The 2,612-nt window shown below is 35.9% G+C and overlaps 1 protein-coding gene across 1 annotated transcript; it reads left to right on the top strand.

Annotated features, from left to right (window-relative positions):
* Positions 1–585: 585 nt before the first annotated feature.
* On the top strand, positions 586–1,158 carry LOC113277200. Its single transcript, XM_026526353.1, has 2 exons — positions 586–915; positions 1,008–1,158. The coding sequence occupies exons 1-2, from the start codon at positions 637–639 to the stop codon at positions 1,122–1,124; spliced, it is 396 nt and encodes a 131-aa protein (XP_026382138.1). The 5' UTR covers positions 586–636; the 3' UTR covers positions 1,125–1,158.
* Positions 1,159–2,612: the final 1,454 nt, after the last annotated feature.

Raw genomic sequence — 2,612 nt, 5'->3', positions numbered from 1 at the left:
TACTGGACTTGATTTGATCAGAAGGTCACCAATATCATCACCCAGTGATGTTACTATTATACCACAGTAATACGAAAATTACTTAATTATTACATGTAAATCTGATAAATGTGTAACACAAAAATAATTAAAATCATGTGGTGTAGTTAAGTGTCCCTACTTAAACTGGGCTTTGGTGGCCCTAGCAAAAGGCCACCCAAAACGGCACTTCATCTGCTAGCCATGGAAACAATTGCTTCCCTGCCCGGACAGGCCGACAACAGCGAACTAAAATATCGTGTGGTCCCAAACTTATCCAACTGTGTTAGATATACTGAGTCATAACTCATATCTCTTGCTAGGATATTATTTTATTTTTAGGTCGACATGGTCACATAGGTAGAAAATCATCCAACTGTATTAGATGATGAGCCAACTACCCTTCCATTTTTGTTTTGTTTTTACCGCGACGTGTTACAAGAAAATCAACACCCATTTCAACCACAAAGCAATCGGCATGTGTTACCACCAAAAAAATCCATAAATACTCATACAAGAAGAGGGATTAAAGATAACAAGAAAATAAACACATTATATCTCTACTACCAGTTCGAAGTTCAAATATCTCTCATTTCCTTTCATTTTAAGAGTTCGAAGATGTCTGCTGATCAGAGTCCCAACACAGACGGATGGGTTCAATCAGCTAAGAACACAGCTAACGCAGCTGGGGGACATATCGGCAATGCAGCTCAAGCAACTAGAGACTTCGTAACCGGTGCAGGCCAGCCGAAAAAGGAAGAAACCCCTGGATTCCTTGAATCAGCTAAGAACACAGCTAGCACAGCTGGGGGACATGTCGCCGGTGCAGCTCAAACAACCAAAGACTATGTAGTCGGTGCACCGAAAAAGGAAGAGACCCCTGGATTCCTTCAACAGGTAAATTAATTAGGGTCATATTAACAGTCAACATACAAGTTAATTAATATATTCTTGTTGATTGATTTTGATTTTTGGTAAATATTATGCAGACTGGAACAAATGTGATGAACACAGCACAAGCTGCAGCTGATACTGTGACGAAATCAGCACAAGGTGCAGTGGACGCTGTGAAGAACACAATGGGAATGAATGATGAAAAGAAATGATGAAATGATTTTTAATTTCATTTTTTTTTTTTGTGTTCTTTAGGAAAAAAGAATGCATCTTGTTTAGTTATGTCTTTTCTAGGTGTTTTTGTTGGGTTATCTTTTTCCTGTTGTTGTAATAAATGATTCTCTATATTGCATATTGTCAACGGAAAATGGGCATTTGTCCAAATATTTTTAAAACATGGTTCAAATGGACAAGTAAAAATTATTATGGATGAAATGGACACCAAAAGAATAGCAAGGATGAATCATCTTGACTTAAACTTAAAAAGTAGTAAGGATGAAACTGGATGCATCCTGATGTAAATTAAAAATAAAAAAAAAATATTTAAATATGGGTAGGATGAAACTGTTTACATCCCGACTACTTTTACATTTTTATCCATTCAAACAATATCAAAATCTAAATGTCATTTTCATCTAGGATTTGTTAATTTTGATTTTTTTAAGCAATTTTATTTGTGTATTGTCAATTACTCTTTGTCACTTCCGTTTTTCCACATTTTCTTAACATCGGCAACAAGCTGTTTCATAGTCCAGGTGGAAATAATTAATCAACTCTGACCAACAAAAAGTAACCCGTCATTCCTAGTTATCGATAACAGTTACGGGCCGTGGACAAAAGCCAGACTTAAGTTTTGGACCCTAGGCAGTGCATCTGCCTAGTTTTTTTTTTCTTTTCTTTTTAGCAGTAGGGTGCTGGGTGCATATTAAGGATACTAATTCGAGTTTTCAGATTTTCAAAAAAGACAGACAACCATATAATCAATAATTCTAATCTAAAAAACTAACACGATTTATAAAGAGATAGTAGTTGTGGCTCGTGATACAGTTACACAAGGACAAAGAAATCCCATGAGATATGATATTCATGGTCGCATCGCTCAAATTATAAGGGAAAAAATACGGTTTAGTCCAAAATCTCATCCAAATATACTAGTTAGTCCTAACCCATTTAACTAGGTACAAATTAGTTTTTTCACTACCCATCTAACAACAACATAAATTCATGCTCCTCAGTACCACCAACATCACACATTTCAGATTTCATCTTTGCAATTTCATATTTATTCACTATATCACCACTTCAGAGTTCTACCATTACTTACTCAGCTACACCATCCCTTGAAATGCAACATACAAGCAAACCCATTCTTCCAAATTTCCCATAGCATCACATGCAATTGCTTCATAGCCAGCTGCATCACCTCAACCATTTAACCATTCAATATTCATGATAGTCAGCCCGCGACTCTAGTCTACACAGACTGACAAAAATATCAAACACGCCAAGCTCTTGCTGAATAATGGTATGATTTTCATAGGATGGTTTAGCAGTTAACCTGAATAAAAAAAAAACATAAGAAACCACAGAGGAAAAAGTGATAACCTTTCACTAACAACCACATAAGAAACAAAGCAAAGAAAAGGTTAAAAATAAAACACAAGTACACCGCTGCAAAACACGAGAAACCTACTTTTCAA

This window comes from Papaver somniferum, chromosome 5 (genome assembly GCF_003573695.1).
Source record: "Papaver somniferum cultivar HN1 chromosome 5, ASM357369v1, whole genome shotgun sequence".
In the NCBI taxonomy this organism is placed as follows: Eukaryota; Viridiplantae; Streptophyta; class Magnoliopsida; order Ranunculales; family Papaveraceae; genus Papaver; species Papaver somniferum.
This window is presented reverse-complemented; position numbering and strand designations above follow the sequence as displayed.

Bases quoted from the DNA above. Each gene is read 5' to 3' on its own strand.
- LOC113277200 (XM_026526353.1), top strand. From the start codon at position 637: ATGTCTGCTGATCAGAGTCCCAACACAGACGGATGGGTTCAATCAGCT. The intron at 916-1,007 runs GTAAATTAATTA...AATATTATGCAG, and splicing joins CCCCTGGATTCCTTCAACAG to ACTGGAACAAATGTGATGAA.